Genomic DNA, 17,999 nt, shown 5'->3' with positions numbered 1-17,999 from the left:
TGGTTCGCGATTGATGGTCTGTGCAGTGCTCCCCCTAGCTCACTCAACATTGGAGTTGTGACTGCCCGCTTCGGTACCGCGTAACTGTAACAAGGCCGAGAACTTTTCTTGTTGAACGGGTTTCAATGATCCCTATGACTCTACATACAGGTATGGGACCTTGCATGCTCCCTGGTTGCGCGGCTGTCAAGATGGAATTTTTCCAATGTCCCTAAAAATACCCACCCTCCTTTGGCCTGTGTCATTATTTTTGCTGCAAAGCCACGGTGCCTGTCAAATGGCTCTAGCGACAGTCTTAGAATAACATTTCCCTGCTTCTGTCCCAAGGCGTCTATGAAATGCATCAGGTACTAAGTTGTAAGTTGCCTGTGTTTGCCGAGTAGAATGCTCTTCGCGAGGGCCTTCCACCTTGTTCGTCGGTCATCCCATTGGTGCGAAGCTGTCAATCGCTAGACACTTCCAGATTCCTCCTTTATGTCCTTCAAGTTCCTAACATCCTGAGCTCCGACTTACTCCACCACTCAGAGTCTTCCAGCATTCACGGCCAGCCTTTTGATCCATGTCACATGGTATTCGCGTCCTCGTCCCAGTTTCTGATATCCCTCGTGTACTCGAGAAAGATGTCATTCCATCTTCCAAGGTAAGCTCCAACCCAAAGAAACGCTGTCGGTCCCATCTCGGGACCATGGTCTGAATGTGCCTGAAAGCTCAGTCAGCGCACTGCACAAATTCACCAAGTCCCAGCAAAAGGCAGTAAGGCTTACCCACGCTTCCTCAGCAGCCCTACCAATTCCTTGGCAGTAAGGACCAAATTCGAGTCTATGGGCTCGGAAGCTGCGGTCCTGTGGAAGGTATATCACCGATTTAGGGATGGACTGCTGCACGCCAGCATAATCAACCCAGTTCGTGAACATAATCGCGAAATTTCCATTCATCGTTGCCTCGAAAATGGACTCCACCACGGCTTCCAAATCCACGTTCTGACGCAGAACTTCAAGTATGGGTCTCTAACCTCCATGGACAAGGAAGATTTTGTCCAAATATAATTCCTGGAGTCTCTGGCCACGGACACTAAGAAATTTTGCGAGGGTTGATTGACGGATAATGAGACTTTCAAGGCGCAATGAGCGAAGTGATGTCGAAGAGAACGTTGACAGGATAGAGTGAACGAATTTGGGGGTCATCGCATCGTCTTCAGTGGTTGCTTGAAGCGTAAGTTCCTCGACATGAGTCATTGCGCCGAAATAGCTTGAGAGGCATGGAGAAAATCTGTCCGGTCCTTTGACAGCATTTTCCCAGTAGTTACTATCAATGGTCTTTGCAAAGAAGGTAACTTTGAGCAGCTTTTCTGACACTTTGTCGAGATTGGAGAATACTCGGGTGGGGTCGTAATCTATCGTGTCCCACTTGCTGTCGATGACTATTCCAGGCGGTGATTTGATATCCAACGCCTCGATACCTTTGTCGATTGTTGTAATTTGGTCCGTCAACAACGTCAATGCCTGGGCAAAGCGTAATCCTGTGGATTCATGGGTTTCGAATCTATGGGTTTCCGGGAAGTCGCACTCGCATATTATTCGAACACTCTTCACTCTCGGAGTGCTCATCCAGATCGATTCCAGAAGCTCGGCAACGCGCCATTTTCTCTCTATCATCTCCTTTCTTTTGTCGACAATATTCATCTCTCGCTGGGTATCTTCTCCTGGGTAACGAAATTGGGTTCTGGTTGTGCTTCTACCAATTTCCCTGAAGGAAACGTCGAACCCGACTTTGAACACCAGCTCTCTGACGTCCTTTGACAGATTTTTGATGCTCAACAGGAAATTAGCCCAGTGAAGTCCATTCTCGGTCCAGTATATTTCGAGACAGGGGCTTTCTGAAGTCCTCCACAAGTCGTATTGGCGACTGTGGAGAAAGTGCTTGATGAAGAGGTCGTAGAAGTTATAGTCAAGCTGTCTGCATGTGGCACGAAGTCTGCCGATGCTGGAACTCTCCAGATAGGATGCAATTTCGAGCTGAAGCTCCAGTGGAATGCCCAAGAGATCCGGAGAGGCGTCCGTCGCAGTTCGACGTAATCCAACCGAGGTCGCTTCACCGGCAGAAGGCAGAGGTTCGGTCGGATCCAAGTCCATGTTGAGAGTAGCAGAAGACGGGGGGCTTGACGTGAACGACGCTCAGATATGATGAGGGTGCAGCGAGCTGCTTCGAAATGGCTGAGGCGGAGAACGGGGGCGGCGATGTTTCGACGGCGAGGAGGATTGAGATGGGAGGTGTTGAGCTTGATCAGAGCAGGCTGGATTCGAGGTTGCTGGCGAGGCGCTGTCAAGAAGCAGGTGAAGACGAGCGCGCGGACGAGGTGCGTGGAGGTGCTCGATCTCGTCGCACTTACCCTATTCGGGTTGATTGTTTGTCCGCACCTACCCAGCGATGGAATCACCCAAGGCAGACACTTGAGCAGAGCAGTGCTCCAATCACGAACCCCGCACTGACTTGAAAAGATGCAGTAGAAGCCGAAAAAGACAACAGTGTCACTAGACCGTATTTTTCTGCCATTCAAATCCTGGCCATCGTCAAAAGACTGCCCCAATTCCTCCGGTCTGGTCCATTCATAATACCGAGCTTTCAAGACTCCCTGAAACCCTCATTCGGCTCATTGGAACTTCAATCGCCCTTGATGTTGCTCAATCCCAGGTCCTTATCTCTCGAGTATCGCTGAGGATCCGGTCGTGTTGAGCGGCGAAGTGAACACCAGCCCAAAGTATCGCCGCCCGGCTTACGATCATTTGCTCTAGGTTCTGAGGTTTGGAATTAGCTTCAATTGTAGACTGGCACATTTGTGATCCTGAGAACACATTGACTTACTCTGGCCCACTTGGATTTGCAGTCAGGGTCCCCATCAGCACCCCACTCGAACCTGAATGATTTGGAGACGCGAACGCTCGATCTCATCGGCCAGCCTGGCTTGAGAATATCGAAACCGCTGTCGTCCATGAAGAACGCCATGTAAATCCCGTTTGTGCATAATTCGGTAAGGCGGTAGGATCCGAGGATCATTGTTGTCTCCTGAGATATCTTTTTGAGGAGTGGTTCCCATGTTCCATCGAGCAGCGATATGTTGTACAGATTTAGACGCTTGAGGCTGTTTGAAAAATATCTGAGCAATCTTGAAACTGTTTCCTTGCGGATGATGACACTGTTAAGGTGAATTCTAGCCAGACGTTTAGAGGGAAGCGCTGAAAGCGCAGAATCCACCACTGTAGGTGGAATTGTGTTGTAAAGCGACGACCCAAATTCAAGCTCTTCGAGTTGAGCCAAGTTGCCAAAGAAATACGATATGTTCGAGCAAGGCCTATCGGCAGACCGTAGGCTTTTGTATGAGAACGTGAAGTCGACAGAATCCAGCGAGAGAGCAAGGACGCGCAAACATGCCAAGGACGAACCGAGGTTCGACGAAAATTTAGCAAGGGCATGTTCCAACGCTTCCACAGATAACTCCTGGCAGACAGATGTTTTCATGACTGATTCACCTCCAGAAATGCGCAGGGTGTCAACACTCTTGATGTCCTTTTCAATTACGCTCAACAACACGCTTGAGGCTTGCATGATGCGTGCTGATACGAGCTTTGCTTGCTCTGAATTCGATTCTTCGTGGACCCATCCAGATTCATACTGATCGTGGCTGCTGACATAGCCAGATGGAACATGTAGGCGATGTTTTGGCTCCGTGTGCATGGTCAACAACCAGTCGGGCAACTCGTAATTCGTTTTCAAGCCTACGAAACGGGCGTTGGTGGCTTTCCAAATGGTTTCCAGTAATTCACGGTGGCGGGGCTCCATCTTTCCCAGATGCTCACGCTGCACCGAAAATGCAGCCTTTTCCGGTCGCTGCATTAGGTCCTTATTGTCCAAATATTGTCCAGAGGAAGGGTAGTTGAAAAATCCTGTATTGATAATCAACAATTCCCTGACGTGTGCAGCGATGGATTTGTTCTGTAGCACGAAAACAGCCCAACCAAGTCCATCTTCGGTCCAAATCATGCGAAGTCGTCCATGCGGATGGCTCAACCATTCGCTAAAGCGGGGGATTTCGGCGAAACGATCGACGAAGTGGTCGTAAAGGCTTCGATCCAGGTGTTTGCATGTTGCGCGCAGGCATCCGAGGTCGCCAATGTCCAGGTAAGACGCGATTCTGAGTTTGAGCTCCATGGGAATGTCCATAAGGGGCGAAGCTGCTGGCCTGGTCCTTTGTTTGGCGACTTCGCAAGAATATGATGGAACAGGAGCATCAGCTCCTCCTTCTCCCGGTTCCATGACGACTGCTGAAATTTATGAATGTCAGTAATGGCTGAGTCGCAAAAGAAATTCCAACTCCAAAGTAGGCCACGAGTGCTTGAACACTCCTAGTACACATGCATTCCGACTTGGTGATTTGAGAAGTTTGATAAATCACCTTGCACCAAGTCGAAATGCACACATGCAGGGAGCATGCATCTCTGCTTCACTTGAGAGTTGAGATCTCTTTGGCAGCCCATTGTGACGCAGAAAGAGTCGGGGATTCGATAAATACGAACCTGCTTTTTGAAGCTTGCCGATGACAGATTCTGGGCGAAGGATCATGCAATGGGTTATGTAGTGAAGGTGACGCAATAGCCAGCGATTAGGGACGGGTCGATGACTCGAGGCTGTTGCGAGAAATGAGGTGAAGTTCAAGAGAAGGGGTGAAGCGCGTCCAGAAAACATATATGCTCAGCGTGCGGCACTAACCCGATTAGGGCTGTTGCCTTCGCGAGCTATCCACATCGACCAATCGGAACCAAATAGACCCGCATTTCTTCGTGGTAGGACTCAGCTTATCTTTGCATGAAATGCGCTTTCATCTTTTGATGCTACCTCTTCTTTTTTATTCCAACTAGAACTGGCGAGAGAATCCACCTTTTAGACCTTAGTCTTCTCCATCTTCTTCTCCAAGTCCGCAACTTCCTTGGCCTTGGTGGCCGGCCTCTCAGGAACCTCCAACCACACCTTGGCGCCAGCCTCGGTCGTAAGGCTGTCCCAGTTGCCCTGCGGGCCCTCCTCGCTGCTCCAGAGCTCGACCTCGCTCAAGCCCTTGATGGACAGCGTCTTGATGTCCTCGAGCGAAGCCGTGGCAGCGGGGTCCTCCTTCGCGAGCTTGACCTTGCTCTTGGCGCCCTTGACGTTGTGCTTCGCAATAAGAGAGCGCGCGCCGGCGGCGGCGTCGAGGATGATCTCGTAGCTCGCCACGCCGGCGGCGTCTTCGAAGTCGGGGCGGTACTCAGGGTAAGCGGCGCGCATAATGGAGGGAGTCTTGTCACCGGGGCGGCGAGCAAGACGTTGCCAAAGCTCCTCGGTCAAGAAAGGCATGTAAGGGTGCAGCATGGTCAGACCGCCCTCGAGAGCAGTGTAAAGGGTGTCAACGGCAGAGCGGCGCGCCTCCGCGTTTTCGCCATAGATGAGGGGCTTGGAAGCCTCCTGTTTAACGTTGTTAGTAACCATCAACAATCGGATCATTACATGAGACTTACAATGAAGACGTCGCAAAGGTCATCGTGGAAGTAGTGCCAGGCAATCTGCGTGCTCTTGGCAAACTCGCGGTCCTCGAGGGCCTTGTTGACTTCCCTTGACGCGATGCTAAGCTTGTGCAGAATCCAGCGCTCGGCCAGAGACTCCTTGCCGGTCTTGTCAGCGGTCTCGCGAGGAACAAAGTCGGCATCAATGCCACCAAGCACGAACTTGGTAGCCTGGTAGACCTTGTTGCAGAAGCGGCGGTAAGCGTGCATGACCTTCACGTCAAAGTTGATGTCACCACCGCCAGTCGTGTACTGGACAAGGGAGAAACGCAGCGCGTCAGCACCGCAGTCGGGGATACCCTGCGGGAAGGCAGTCTGCTGGTACTTGGTGGCGACCTTGAGCTCCTTGGGGTCGAGGTTACCCTCCAAAAGCTTGGCGTGGAGCTGGTCGAGGCGAATACCCTCCATAATGTCGATGGGGTCAACGACGTTGCCGAGAGACTTGGACATCTTGCGACCTTCAGAGTCACGGATTAGAGAGTGGCAGTAGACCTCCCGGAAGGGCACCTGGCCGGTAAGCTTGAGACCAAGCATAATCATACGAGCAACCCAGAAGAAGAGAATATCCCAACCGGTCTCGAGGATGCTAGTCGGGTACAGCTTCGCCATGTCGGGGGTCTCCTTCGGCCAGCCAAGGGTCGAGAAAGGCCACAGGCCAGAAGAGAACCAGGTGTCAAGCACATCATCGTCACGGCGAAGAGTAAAGCTCTTGCCAGGGAACTTCTTGGCCGCCTTCTCCTTTGCCTCGGCCTCGTCACGACCAACAACCCAGTACTGGTCATCCGCGTCGCTGTTGTTCTCGCCCTCAATCTGGATGAAGTAGGCAGGAGCCTGGTGACCCCACCAAAGCTGTCTGGACAAGCACCAGTCTTGAATGTTCTCAAGCCACCTAAAGTAATCGGCCTCGGCAGTTGCAGGTCGAATCTTGATATCGCCGTCACGAACAGCCTTGATGGCCGGTTCGGCCAGGCTCTTCATGCGCATCCACCACTGAGGCTTGACGACGGGCTCAATGACATCCTTGGTCCTCTGGCAAAGAGGAATCCTCATGGGGTTGTTCTCCTTCTTGACGTACAGACCGAGCTTCGTAAGCTCCTCAACGACAGAGTAACGCACGTCGAAACGCTTCTGGCCGGCAAACATGCCACCGTTCTGGTTGAGCAGGCCATCGTCGGTGAGAACGTTGATAAAGTCGAGGTCGTGGCGCTGGCCAAGGCTGAAATCGTTCGGGTCGTGAGCGGGGGTAATCTTGACGGCACCGGTACCGAATTCGGGGTCGACGTAGGTATCCGCGACAATAGGGAGCAGGCGGTCGACAAAGGGGTGCTTGGCCTTCTTGCCAACGAGGTGCTTGTAGCGCTTGTCGTCGGGGTGGACGGCGATACCAGAGTCACCAAGCATGGTCTCGGGACGCGTGGTAGCAACTTCAATGGTCTCTTCAGTGCCCTCGATGGGGTACTTGAAGTGCGTAATGACACCGAACTCGACCTTCTTGTCATATCCAGGAACGTCCAGAAGAGTGCGGCCCTCAATGTCCTTGTTGTCGACCTCGAGGTTGGACAGTGCCGTTCTCAAAGTTGTGCACCAGTTGACAAGACGGTTCGACCTGTAGATCAGACCCTCCTCGTGCAGCTTGACGAAAGTCTCCGTGACGGCCTGGGAAAGGTTCTCATCCATGGTAAAGGCCTCCCTGGACCAGTCAAAGGAGCCACCCATTCTCTTGAGCACATTGTTGATGCGCTGGTGGTATTCTCCCTTCCAGTCCCAGATCCTCTGGACCATGGCCTGGCGGCCGAGGTCGTGCCTCGTCTTCTGTTCTCTTCTCCACAGCATCTTCTCGACAACGCTCTGGGTCGAAATACCGGCGTGGTCGCATCCGGGAACGTAAAGCACAGTCTTGCCCCTCATGCGGTTCCATCTTATCATCGTATCTTGCAGCGAAGTAGCGAGGGCGTGGCCGACGTGGAGAGCACCAGTGACGTTTGGCGGAGGCTCAGAAATGACAAAGTAGCCGGCGGGCTTGACGTTGCCGTCGGGGCCAAACTCTGGCTGAAAGTAGCCCTCCTTCTCCCACCAGTCGTACCATGCAGACTCGACGACGGAAGGAATGTATGCCTTGTGGTAGTCATCGTCAAGCGACTTGAGGACTATTTCACCAGTTAGTAACTCCTGCCATGGAAGGATCCTAGGATTGCCAAACTCTTCTTCTGGCCCTTGGGCGTTTCCTCAACGTACGGTGCCAGCTCTTGCTTGGCCGCCTTCTTCTTGCTCGCGTTTTTGGTGGTGTTCTCGGCGAGAGCAGCCTTCTTCGCCTGCTTTTCAGCAAACTTCTTTGCCTTTTCAGCCTTCTGACGCTCCTTCTCGACTGCATCGCAGAATCAGCTTTCCGAACGTACTCAGACTTGACCTGACGGCGCGACTGGGCGAAGGTTCTTCCTAGCGCGAGTCCGCACGCCAATCATGTCTTATCGGATGTCCATACGCTCTTTCGGGGTCTTGGGCTTAGCAGCGCCCTCCGCCTTTACTTCGCCATCCTTGCCTGGAGCTTGTTGGCCGGTGGGGTCCTGCTTGGATGACTCGACGGCAGCGGCCGCAGTCTCGCTGGAGACGGGAGGCGGGGGGCCAGAGGCAGGGCCAGTTGATTCTCCGGCTACGTCAAAATTTGAAAATTAGCCTAGCGGCACGAGAACAATTATAGCGGAAGTGCATACTGGGATTGTGAGAAGCGTGGTTGTGCGCCATTTTGGACGAAGCGCGAATTTGCAACAGGCGAGAGGTGACAAGCAAGGGCGAGCGTCGGAGGAGCGCTCTGGATAGCGTTTTGAATGATATGCCCGCTGGGCTGTGGAATTGGAGGCAAAGAAAAGAACAATTGAAATGTGACTCCAACTTTCTGGAGGCGGGACAGCAGCGCGGGATCTTGGCGGGTCCGGGTCTTATGTAAGCTTTGACCACTACCACAACCCACTCGCTGTTTGTTTCGCGCTACTCGCGTGGAGCTTGGAAAACACATCTGAACATCACATCGATATCAAAATTGGAGTCAGAAGACATGAATTTGATGGTATCCACAATTAACGCTAAGAAACCCAACCCCGTCGCCTCCTCCCATCTCCATCCAATTCATCTTTGGCTTCCTTGGACGTCTTTCTTGCCTGGTCCGCCTTTTTTCTTGGTCATGACTTCAGTTATTGCGTAAAGCTCCCCGCCAACAGAAGGCTGAGGACTCTTCATTCTCCTGTCGACTCGGCATTTGCTTTTCTGTTCCTGGACCGCCAAGGGCGCGGTGAGATGGATTTGCTGATCCCGAAAATTCCGCTCGATTCATAATGCAAGGCCACGCAAATCAAACCATCATGCAGAGTTTGTGTTGTTGCGAAGGCAGTCCTGGCGAACAGGGTTGAAGTAGGGATGGGCCATGGCCTCCTTGGCTGTCAAACGCTCCTGCAAATCGTTAAATAAATCCAAGGCTTTCGATTGCAAAACCAACGTACCTGATGGTCATAACGCAGAAGCTTGTCCAGGAAATCAATAGCATCGTTGCTGACGAACCTCTGGTTCTCTGCGTTGATGAAGCTGTGCCAGCTCTTCTTGGGGAAGCGGCCGAGAATGTCGTCATACTGAGCATCGAGCTCAATGTCGTACTTGTCAAGGTAGTCGAAAAGGTCCTCAGTGCCGAGAACCTTTGCAATCTTGACCAGCTGATCCGCATTGCTGTTTCCGTGGAAGAAGGGTTCCTTGCGGAAGATCATGGAGGCAAACATGGCGCCAAGAGACCACATGTCGAGCGAGTAGTCGTACTCCTGGAAGTCGACGAGCAGTTCGGGGCCCTTGAAGTAGCGAGACGCAACGCGCACATTATACTCTGTGCCAGCGTGGTAGAGCTCAGCAAGGCCCCAATCAATGAGCCTCAGCTTGCGCTTCTCGTGGTCGATCATTACGTTGTGGGGTTTGACATCGCGGTGCATAATACCCTTGCTGTGACAAAAATCAAGCGCCTAGCCATGTTAGCGCTCATGTCTTGGCGCAATGTCCACAGGCGCATACCTTCAAAAGCTCAAAAATATAGAATCGGACGTCGTAATCCTGGAACTTGGGGTATAGGCTTCTGAAGTCGGTGTTGTTGACGTATTCAAAAATGAGAGATGGTGTCTTGCTCTATCAACCGTCAGCCACAGTTCTCTTGGATAGAAAAGCGCAATAAGAGGCGCGGGTTTGCCTTACCTGGTTGTCCCTGACCACATCAAGAAGAGCCACGATATTAGGTCCCCCGCTCAGATTTTGCAGAATCTTGATCTCGCGCTTTATCTTCTTCTTCTTAACGGGCTTGAGGACCTTGATTACGCATTGCTGGTAGTTGACGACGTTGATGCCTTCGAAGACCTCGGAATATTTTCCACGGCCTGCAAGCGTAAACCATTAGCATGCGCATCTTGAGCAGTGTGTCGGTCGATTCGAGCAGGCTCACCGATCTTGCGGACGACCTCGTAGTTCTCCAAGACGCCCCATGAGATGTTGACAGAGTCATAGTCCCAGTAGGACCGCGGCATGTTCGCGTTCACATCTGCGTCTCCATCAGTGTCTCGGCCAGCGCAATAGGGTACGAATAAGACAGACCTGCGTAGACACGCGCCATACTTGGCGCTCGTGACTGCAGGTTTTCCACCCGTATGTCCGACACTTCGGCGGTGTTTTGGAGAGGATTCCGGGAGGCGACGAGCACGACAGCGATCAGGACCGCAAGGAGGGCTCCAAAGAGTGTGGGGTGCAACCAGCGGTGCGCAAAGGTTGTGATGAAGCGAGGCTGGGGTTTGTGTGCAGGCTGGGTCGGGTTGCCAGCTGCGCGGGTGGTGGTTTCGTCGGCGGGGCGGTTTCCAGAGTGGCCGCGACGATCGACGGCATCCCTGTCGCCTTTTTTGAGCCTCAGGCCGCCTTCTGCCTCTGCGGGAACTGTTTGACTGACCTCGACTGCGACTGCGACACTTTGTCTTGGACAACCATACCATTCACCTCCTTCACGACGACGCGTGGAACTGTCACTTTTCGTGTCCGCACTCCAGCTCGTCCCTTATACCCTATCCCGTCAAATCGCGCGGTTCATCCGGGAGCCATCCCAAGGTTCTCTCCCACGCGCTACCACATTTCTGGACCTGGACTTTTCTGGACTTTTTCAACGCCTCCCCCACCATCCACCACAAAAGCCAGCCCCAATGTTTCACGATCTCAATGTGCCCTGGTCCGCAAAGGACGTCGAGCTCCAGCGGACTCTGGCCTTTCTCGACGAATGTGAGCCGCGCTCGCCCTTCCTGCGTTGACGCTTCTGACGTCTCGCAGTGGGATACAATGTGGTCGCGCTGACCCATACGCTTTCCGGAAAATTGCCCAACGACCTGGTATGAGGCTCTCAAATTTCTTAGAGCCAGTTCTGACCTTGCGCAGACATGTCCGATACCCAATCCACTACCTTTCCAAACGCCGCCCAAGATGCGCATCCTCCGCCGCTGCACCCTCGTCCTCAACGACCCAGCCCACAACCACCGCATAAATAATCTCGCATCCACGTACGACATCGTTGCCGTGCGACCAAATGACGAGAAGACGCTGCAACAAGCCTGCCAGACCCTCGACTGCGACATCATCTCCATCGACATGACGCAACGGCTACCGTTCTTCTTCAAATTCAAAATGCTCTCCCAGGCCATCGAGCGCGGCATCAAATTCGAGATTTGCTACGCGCCGGGCGTTCTGGCGCGAGACAGTTCCGCGCGGAGAAACCTCATCACCAACGCGACGCAACTGATTCGCGCGTCTCGGGGGCGCGGACTGATAGTGAGCAGTGAGGCCAAGTCGGCCATGGGATGCCGCGGACCATGGGACGTGATCAACCTGGCTGCGGTGTGGGGACTGGGTCAAGAACGGGGACACGAGGCCTTGGTAAAAGAGGCGCGTGCTGTGACGGTCAGCGCGCAAATGAAGCGCACAAGCTACCGGGGCGTCGTTGATGTGGTGTATGGAGGCGAGATACCTGCAAAGAAGGAACCACAGGAAAAGAAGGGACAAGCAAAGGGAAAGCAGAAGCAAGAAAACCAGAAGCGCAAGGCCGAGGATGGAGATGCTTCGTCGGAACAGAACAAGGCGCCATCGAAACGGGAACTGAAACGACAAAAGTTGAAGGCACGCTTGGAAGGGCAGGCGAAGGCTAACCCAGAAGCAGGCAAGGCTAAGGATTCTACCGGAGCAGAGCCCATGGATGTGTCCTGAAGAGACTCAGACGCTTGGAAGTCGACCATCATGCCTTACAGGCATTGCTATCCACAGAACCCGAGATTGGAGTCAATACCTACACGCGTCGGCGGAGCACGGAGACACCCGGCCTTTGTTCGAGATCGTGCTGAGTGATCGTGCTGAGGGAGATGCTTCGCACAGGTCGCTGTCGAATGCTTGTCGAAGGGACTCCAAGCAGCAAAGGCAGCATTGTAGGCGATGAATACTCAATCACCATGAAGCCGATCTTTCCATATCCAAAATCAAGTAATCATTTCCAAACAGCCCTCGCAGTCAAATCCGTGGTATCATCTTCTCTCAACCCTCCCATCACCCCACACTCAACATGCCCTAAGCACCCGGCGTACCCTCGCGACTCGCCTCCTTCTCCTTCTTCTCCTTACCGTGACCATCCATATGCAACAAATGCTTGACCTTCTCCCCCAACCCGGCCTTCTTCCCCTCCCCCTCCCCCTCATGGTGCTTATGCTCCTTCTGCGGTCCGCTGTGCCCGCCAAACTCGGCGCGGTGCACGTTTCCTTCGCCGCCGCGCCCCGTGTGGAAGTTCGCGTACTCCGGACCCGGGTTGCGCAGCGCGGGCTCCGGGATCACGTCTGTGCTGCTGCGGCCGCTTGAGGGCGCGTGGGCGGAGGTGAGGTGAGGCGCGTGCGGTGCATGCGAGTGAGAGGTGGGATCGGGAGTCCCGTGGCGAGGGGTCGAGATGTTGCCGGCGCCGCCGCGCTGCGGGTGTTTGTTAGTCGTGGTCTTGCGAGGTTTAAGAAGATGCTGCTCCAGAGGCTGACTCGGAGGCGGGGTGCTTGAATGCTCCTTGTAGTCGTCCTCTCGGACTTGGTCGTTTGGCGACTTGTATGTTCCCCAATTCCTTTCACCAAGTCTCGGGGTCGACATCTCTCCCACAACGAGCTCAAAGAGCGAGCAGATTAAGCGATCGCCGTACAAAAAGAATCCCATGGAACGGAGCGGGGCCAAAGTGCAAAGAAATCAAAAGAAGCGGCAGGAACGTACCCCAGTCGAGTACTCGGGCTCGCTCGACTCGCCCTGGATGCCCTCGCGCACAATGGCGCCATCGGTGTACACGTTCGGGTCGTGGCCGATGTTGCCGGCGCCTGCGGTAGCTTCTTGTCAGCGCATTGCTGACATGGTGATATCTTGGTTGTAGGGATGGCGGAGAGGAGAGGAGAGAGCTTTGGGTCGTCGTGATGGAGGGGAAGAGGGGCAGAAAGAACGTACCTCCGCGGCCAGTCGACACGATCGGGTCGTTGGAAGACATGGTCTGTCGCGACAAAGCTATTGTCTGTTTGTTTGCTCTAGATTGGTCGATTGCGGAGGTCTTGCTTGAATACTAGAAGCTCGAGCTGGAAACGTAGTCGCAGGATTCACGAGTACAAGCGAACGAAGTAAGGTAAGCAGGCGCAGGACATCGTACAGTTCAAATACCAAGCCAACGCGGCGGCGGGACAAGAAGCTTGAAAGAGCTCACCGCGCGCGCGTGACGTAAGGCGCCATGGTCGGGGTTGTCCATCCAATGCGCAGCCACGGCCATGACATGGTAGGCGGATGCTCACGAGTAAGGTGAGGTGACAGCTCTTCAATCGCCAGCCATCGACCGGCGCGCGATGAAAGAGAAGAACGCTACAAAGGGCAAGTCGGCTTCGTGGGCGCGTTCTGTTTAGCCATCGCCATTTGTCCGACGCAGAAGGCGATTGCAGGGGTCCAAGGGCCAGAGATAAGGTGATGTCATTTCATTAACTACCGTAGCCGTTATTGATCACTCCCGGCGCTAGCCCGTGTCCCGCCTCCGTTTTCCGAACGACGTCTTGTCAACACCATTATTCAACCTTGGGCTCACCGCGCCATCACCGTCTTTTTGGTCCATCTCTATCACGCAATCCAGACCCCTTGTTATCCGCATCGAATCGTCCCTTGAATCTCCGTCAATTGTTGGACGAGTAAGAGAAAATGTGCCTCCTCTGGATGTATCATGCCGCAAATGAAAAGAACAGTTGAAAGAGCAAAGGCCGCGGCAGTGGAATCAAGGAGGTATCGACCTCACCACTGGCCACCTGCATCCCATGCGGCGCAGTTGCTTGAAGTCTCCTTCTTGTCGTCCTTCTTTTCGTCGTTATTCCAGTTGCCTTCTTGTCCGCCTGATGCGTCCTGGTTGTCCCAGCCAGCGTTCTTCCACTGGTCGCCCGCCTGAGAACCTCCATTCTTGCTTCCTTTGGAGCTGCCGTGCTTGCTAGTAGACTTGGCCTTCTGTGAGCCACCACCGCTGTTGCTCTTGCTATCAGACTTGGCCTTCTGCGAGCCGCCGCCGCCGTTGCCAGAGGACTTTCCGTTCTGGGAACCGCCATTCTTGCTCTTCTTCTTTGGCTGGATCCATTCGCTTTTTCCCCCCGGTTCGCCGTCGGATAAAATCGCCCACCTCTCAAGCTGGTGATCATCATCTTTGCACCAGACGTCCTTCTTGACGCATCCGCGGCAGAGGTCCTGATCGCATGGCTCGCAGTGCCACCATGAGTCGTCCTTCTTCATCTTGGTGTCACACTTGTCGCAGATGACCGGCTCCTTCGATGATCTAGACTTTGGCCTGGACTCGCTGGGAACTTTGGCCTGTTCTTCGACCCATGACGTGGTGCGTGTGGCTTCTGCGGCTTCAGGAGCCTTGACAGACGGGTTGGCCGAACCGCTCTTTCCGGAAATGCTGGTCTTCTTCATCAACTGCTCGACAAGTTCCTCCTTGCTCATGTTCATCAGCTTCTGCTGCTTCTCTTGCTTCTTGACCTTCTCCAAAATCTTTGGTCCAAGCATCTTTTCGAGCGTCTCCCTGGATCGATATTTGTACCTGAAGACGGCGTAGGGATGCTCCATGGTATCTTTGTATACCGGCACGCCCAGACGGTGATGATAGTGCGTAGCCTTGCCAGCATACACCTGATGGTCCAATCCACGCTTCTTGGCTACGCGCTCAGGGACTTGCTCCGGTACCTCAGTTGGGGCGACGGTGAAATCCGAAGGCGCATTTTCCACATATTTCTGAATTCTGCTCTTCTGTTCTGCCGGACGCTTGTGCCAGTCCTTCCAGTATGACTTGAAGACGGGCTCTTCAGGAATCGAGGGCACGTGCATGTAAGAAATGGAGCTCGGCGCCTTGCTTGATCTGCGAGACTTGGTCTTGTGTGAACCATTGTCCTTTACAGATGGTTCAACAGCGGCCTGTTCGTCTTTCTTGCTGCCGTTGTCCTTGTTCCAGTCGCCGCTGGTGTCGACGTTGTTGTCTGGCCATGCACTGGTATTGACGTTGTTGTTGTCCCATTCGTTGGCATTGGCGTTATCGTCCTTTGCGTTGTCATCGGCAGCGTTTCCAGTATCCCCCTGAGCATTTTCGGTGTCCACGGGATTGTCCCACCCGGCACTGTTGAAGTTGGCATCATCGTTCTTTTGGCTACTTTTGGAGCTCTTGCTCTTTTGGGACTTGGTGTCTCCATTTCCGTCCCATGGACCAGGCTGGGCAACATCTGCGTTATTGTCCCAAGTGGTTGCCGGCTGCTCGGTGGAATCCTTCGCGTCCGCCGCGCCAACTTTGGTACCCCTGCGAGAGCGCTGCGGGTCATTAGCATAACGAGGATCATACCTATGCTTGGAATCAAGAAACGATGGTCTTTCGCAGCCGCGGAAAGTCACAGTGCTCGCAAGGTCAGAGTCAGGTTCGTCACGTCTCCACAGGGGTCGGTGGTTTTCGCGACCACGGGACTGGCTTCTTCCCAAAGCCCAAGGCTCTGCAGCGTACGCAAAGGGATTCTGCGGGAAACCATCCTGGAAGTTTACGTGACGCTCCCGAACAGAGTGAGCACCCGACTGACCGGTGCCAACCAGACTTAGAAACCGAAGGACAAGTGGAAGCAGGATGACTTACATTGCGACCTCTCTCACGGTCTTGCGCAGGACGGCGGTTCGCTTCCGAAACTAAAGACCCTCTGGGCGAATCTGAGATGGGTCAGAATGGTCATCTCACACGTAGGACTTGCAAGGCCAGCCTGCAAAAACGTCGGAATGTATGAAGACTTACCCGAGCCATTCATCGTCTCCGCGGGGACGGTGAACAAATCCTTAGGTCTCGTCCAGAAAACCTTGCCATCACGATAATCCACACCTGGTCTGAATCGCCTTCGAGCTGCCTGATCAGCGAGCTCGGATGGTGTGGCACTATTGCGTCTGCCATAAGGTCGGTAGAGGTTGTAGTAACCATCGCCGGGTACCAGGTCGCGAGTCGCAGTGGAGGTTCCAGTCGTGCTGCTTGGCGCAACCACAAGAGACTCCTTGTCCCTTGGAGGTCTTTTGTTCTCGCGGAAGTCTGATGGGCCATCGAAGGCAGCACCAAAGTTGTCTTCAGATTCCTCATCACTGTCATCATCTGCTCCATCGTATCCGCTGTACATGGCGCGTACTTCCGCAGGGGCTTCCATGCCACGCAAGCGCAGCACGACGACCTCGATGGTGCCTATCTCATCGGTACGATGAGCCTTTGCATCGGTGGCAGCTATCTTGTGTTAGCAAGCATTCGGTGGTCACGCAAGTCTGAAATACCCACCGACGTTGAGTTTGTCAAAGCGCCATTCACGTGCGATGAAACGGTCGTCCTTGACCTTTTCTTCCTTCTGACGGAATCGGAAATCCACCTCTGTATCTTGAGGTTGAGAGCCATAGTCCTCTTCTACCAGGTCACCTCTGAAACGCATGCATTGGTAAACGCCGTCTATGAAGACGAAGACAGCGAGGCCGCGCGCGATGAAACCTTCGGAGGTGACATGGATATTGAATGCTCTGGGCTCTTGAGGGATGTCGACATAAGTCTCGACGAGGCCGTCAGTGTAGACGGAGTGGTACTCGGGGAGCGGCTCGTTCTCGGGTGGCAGCTCAATGCTGCATTTGATGTCCTTGAGCCTCGGCATGATGGCGATGCTCGCTTGAGCGGAGGTTGTGCGGAGGTTGTTGACAGGGCGAAGTGGAGTGGGGAGAGGCGGCGATGTTTTCAATCAAGTCGAGACAAGTCCTGAAAGAGGTGATTGAGGCAGCACGAGGAGCAGTCGTGTGTGCCCGACGAGGACCAGTTGGGAAGAGGATGATCTGAGATTCAGGCGAGAAAGAGTCAAGAATCAGTCAATTCCGTCGAAGCTGGGCCGAGTTTCAGTCGAGCAGAGTCAAGATCTGGTTGGATTGGACGAGGAAGAGTCGAGTTGTTGAAGAGGTGCCAAAAACAACTGAAGTGCGTGGGACGAGTTGGCCGAGAAGACAGTCGCGACGCGACTCGGGCAGCAGCTCGCGCACTTGACAGGCAGTCACCACTCCAAATGTCAGCTGGACCAGAGCACCGCGCATCACCATCACAATTTCTCCATGTTGGCCTGAGGCACCATCGATGCCTGAGTCGGCTGCGCACATGGTGTTGACCGCCCTAATCCGTATCTGGACGCAACACCACGTCCATGCATCATGATGGACTTGGATTTTGCTACACCAAATACTTGCACTTTCGTCTGCGCTGTCCCATGGTTTCAAATAACATGGTTTCAAATTTTTTTTAAAAAAAAACGTCTCTCCTACGCTATTCTAGTTGGGAGGAGGCTGGCGTGGCAAAGTGTCGTCGCATGCAGCCGGGGATGGAAGCGACTTGCCATTTACGGAAGACTGGAGAAGACGACAGAGACCCCGAGCACACGCTCAGCGTCGCGTCTTAGCGGAATCCGGGGAAGGTGGAGAGGGCACGTTTTCAAGGAGAGGAATGAGCGGTCGCCCAACGGGCCCCGCTCGCAAAGTCTGGAATCCACCGCAGACGATGCCAAAGGGCGAGGCCAAACTCGACCTAAACCCTCGACGCTCACATGCAATCGGTACTCCCTCGCTTGCCCTCATGTCGACGACACATGTCGTACATACGGCGCCATACAGAGTCGAGAAGCCTTTGTTGCTCTCAATAACTACGTGGACTCTACCCCTCTGCTCCTGACCACCATGTCGCTGCTGCCGCTTTATTGATTGCAAAAGAATGGTGCTGCCGGCTACTTAACCTTCACCTCTCCATTCCTCGCGCCGCCGGCAGCCGTACCACGGATCCGTCGCTGAGGC

At 53.9% G+C, this 17,999-nt stretch overlaps 8 protein-coding genes across 8 annotated transcripts; 2 read left to right on the top strand and 6 right to left on the bottom strand.

Moving 5' to 3' along the window:
• Positions 1-643: 643 nt before the first annotated feature.
• BKA78DRAFT_76632 (uncharacterized protein) lies at positions 644-2,473 on the bottom strand. The gene is made up of 2 exons (XM_066893728.1): positions 765-2,473; positions 644-700 (listed from the first exon to the last, which is right to left on the bottom strand). Exon 1 carries the CDS (start codon positions 2,130-2,132, stop codon positions 1,008-1,010), a length of 1,125 nt encoding a protein of 374 aa, XP_066747761.1. The 5' UTR covers positions 2,133-2,473; the 3' UTR covers positions 644-700; positions 765-1,007.
• On the bottom strand, positions 2,343-4,837 carry BKA78DRAFT_76626 (uncharacterized protein). The gene is made up of 3 exons (XM_066893727.1): positions 4,572-4,837; positions 2,863-4,319; positions 2,343-2,795 (listed from the first exon to the last, which is right to left on the bottom strand). Exons 1-3 carry the CDS (start codon positions 4,738-4,740, stop codon positions 2,682-2,684), a joined length of 1,740 nt encoding a protein of 579 aa, XP_066747760.1. The 5' UTR covers positions 4,741-4,837; the 3' UTR covers positions 2,343-2,681.
• Positions 4,838-8,472, bottom strand: BKA78DRAFT_76625 (tRNA synthetases class I-domain-containing protein). The gene is made up of 5 exons (XM_066893726.1): positions 8,300-8,472; positions 8,071-8,238; positions 7,789-7,953; positions 5,544-7,735; positions 4,838-5,490 (listed from the first exon to the last, which is right to left on the bottom strand). The coding sequence occupies exons 1-5, from the start codon at positions 8,328-8,330 to the stop codon at positions 4,936-4,938; spliced, it is 3,111 nt and encodes a 1,036-aa protein (XP_066747759.1). The 5' UTR covers positions 8,331-8,472; the 3' UTR covers positions 4,838-4,935.
• Positions 8,473-8,571: 99 nt separating this feature from the next.
• On the bottom strand, positions 8,572-10,429 carry BKA78DRAFT_305767 (kinase-like domain-containing protein). The gene is made up of 6 exons (XM_066887726.1): positions 10,206-10,429; positions 10,057-10,152; positions 9,813-9,991; positions 9,636-9,746; positions 9,083-9,586; positions 8,572-9,032 (listed from the first exon to the last, which is right to left on the bottom strand). Exons 1-6 carry the CDS (start codon positions 10,222-10,224, stop codon positions 8,943-8,945), a joined length of 999 nt encoding a protein of 332 aa, XP_066747758.1. The 5' UTR covers positions 10,225-10,429; the 3' UTR covers positions 8,572-8,942.
• A 118-nt stretch (positions 10,430-10,547) lies between these two features.
• BKA78DRAFT_76583 (putative ribonuclease P complex subunit Pop2) lies at positions 10,548-12,026 on the top strand. Its single transcript, XM_066893725.1, has 3 exons — positions 10,548-10,874; positions 10,923-10,981; positions 11,028-12,026. Exons 1-3 carry the CDS (start codon positions 10,799-10,801, stop codon positions 11,847-11,849), a joined length of 957 nt encoding a protein of 318 aa, XP_066747757.1. The 5' UTR covers positions 10,548-10,798; the 3' UTR covers positions 11,850-12,026.
• A 177-nt stretch (positions 12,027-12,203) lies between these two features.
• Positions 12,204-13,531, bottom strand: BKA78DRAFT_364921 (uncharacterized protein; the record flags this gene model as incomplete). Its single annotated transcript, XM_066892532.1, has 3 exons — positions 13,104-13,531; positions 12,879-12,979; positions 12,204-12,776 (listed from the first exon to the last, which is right to left on the bottom strand). Exons 1-3 carry the CDS (start codon positions 13,141-13,143, stop codon positions 12,204-12,206), a joined length of 714 nt encoding a protein of 237 aa, XP_066747756.1. The 5' UTR covers positions 13,144-13,531.
• Positions 13,532-13,922: 391 nt separating this feature from the next.
• Positions 13,923-16,825, bottom strand: BKA78DRAFT_349854 (uncharacterized protein; the record flags this gene model as incomplete). Its single annotated transcript, XM_066890875.1, has 4 exons — positions 13,923-15,476; positions 15,790-15,860; positions 15,943-16,413; positions 16,465-16,825. The coding sequence occupies 4 exons, from the start codon at positions 16,823-16,825 to the stop codon at positions 13,923-13,925; spliced, it is 2,457 nt and encodes an 818-aa protein (XP_066747755.1).
• Positions 16,826-17,096: 271 nt separating this feature from the next.
• Positions 17,097-17,999, top strand: BKA78DRAFT_76560 (uncharacterized protein). The gene has a single exon (XM_066893724.1). It carries the CDS (start codon positions 17,367-17,369, stop codon positions 17,907-17,909), a length of 543 nt encoding a protein of 180 aa, XP_066747754.1. The 5' UTR covers positions 17,097-17,366; the 3' UTR covers positions 17,910-17,999.

The sequence above is a fragment of the Phyllosticta capitalensis genome (genome assembly GCF_038381095.1).
Source record: "Phyllosticta capitalensis strain CBS 128856 chromosome Unknown BKA78scaffold_2, whole genome shotgun sequence".
Lineage (NCBI taxonomy): Eukaryota > Fungi > Ascomycota > Dothideomycetes > Botryosphaeriales > Phyllostictaceae > Phyllosticta > Phyllosticta capitalensis.
This window is presented reverse-complemented; position numbering and strand designations above follow the sequence as displayed.